Below are 1,124 nucleotides of genomic sequence, written 5' to 3'. Positions count from 1 at the left end.
CTACATGTCCTATACACGAGAAGGACACCAGTTATAGCTCTCGTATTCCTGTTCAACAAAACGTTCGCACAGGAAAAAAACGCTATTGGTGTCATGAATGTGGTAAGGGTTTCAGTCAGAGCTCAAATCTGCAAACTCACCAGAGAGTCCACACAGGGGAAAAACCCTATACATGCCATGAGTGCGGTAAGAGCTTCAATCAGAGCTCACATCTTTATGCTCATTTGCCTATTCACACAGGAGAGAAGCCCTACAGATGTGACAGCTGTGGAAAAGGCTTCAGTCGTAGCACAGATCTTAACATTCATTGCAGAGTTCACACCGGAGAGAAACCTTATAAATGTGAGGTGTGTGGGAAGGGCTTCACTCAGAGATCACATCTTCAGGCCCATGAAAGAATCCACACTGGAGAGAAACCATATAAATGTGGGGATTGTGGTAAACGCTTTAGTTGTAGCTCAAATCTTCATACCCACCAGAGAGTACACACCGAAGAAAAACCGTACAGATGTGATGAGTGTGGGAAGTGCTTTAGTTTGAGCTTTAATCTTCATAGTCACCAACGGGTCCACACAGGAGAGAAACCGTATAAATGTGAAGAGTGTGGTAAAGGTTTTAGTTCAGCCTCAAGTTTCCAGAGCCATCAGAGGGTCCACACAGGAGAGAAACCATTTCGATGCAATGTGTGCGGTAAAGGCTTCAGTCAGAGTTCGTATTTTCAAGCCCATCAGCGAGTCCACACTGGAGAAAAGCCATACAAATGTGACGTGTGTGGGAAGCGCTTCAATTGGAGCTTGAATCTTAACAATCATCAGAGAGTCCACACAGGAGAGAAACCCTATAAATGTGCGGAGTGTGGTAAGGGCTTCAGTCAGGCCTCAAACCTTCAGGCCCATCAGAGTGTCCACACTGGGGAAAAACCATTCAAATGTGAAGCATGTCAGAAACGATTCAGTCAGGCCTCACATCTTCAAGCCCATCAGAGGGTCCACACTGGAGAGAAACCATATAAATGTGATGCGTGTGGTAAGGCCTTCAGCCAGAGGTCAAATCTTCAAGTCCACCAGATCATTCACACTGGAGAGAAACCATTCAGATGTGAGGAGTGTGGGAAGGAATTCAGC

The 1,124-nt window shown here is 45.8% G+C and overlaps 1 protein-coding gene across 1 annotated transcript; it reads left to right on the top strand.

Moving 5' to 3' along the window:
- Window positions 1–5: 5 nt before the first annotated feature.
- On the top strand, window positions 6–1,122 carry LOC103583300 (zinc finger protein 235; the record flags this gene model as incomplete). Its single annotated transcript, XM_008564657.1, has 1 exon — window positions 6–1,122. A coding segment is annotated over one exon (1,117 nt), but the record flags the coding sequence as incomplete, so codon positions are not given.
- Window positions 1,123–1,124: the final 2 nt, after the last annotated feature.

Source organism: Galeopterus variegatus, unplaced genomic scaffold, assembly GCF_000696425.1.
Source record: "Galeopterus variegatus unplaced genomic scaffold, G_variegatus-3.0.2 Scaffold21424, whole genome shotgun sequence".
NCBI classification, from domain to species: domain Eukaryota; kingdom Metazoa; phylum Chordata; class Mammalia; order Dermoptera; family Cynocephalidae; genus Galeopterus; species Galeopterus variegatus.
This window is presented reverse-complemented; position numbering and strand designations above follow the sequence as displayed.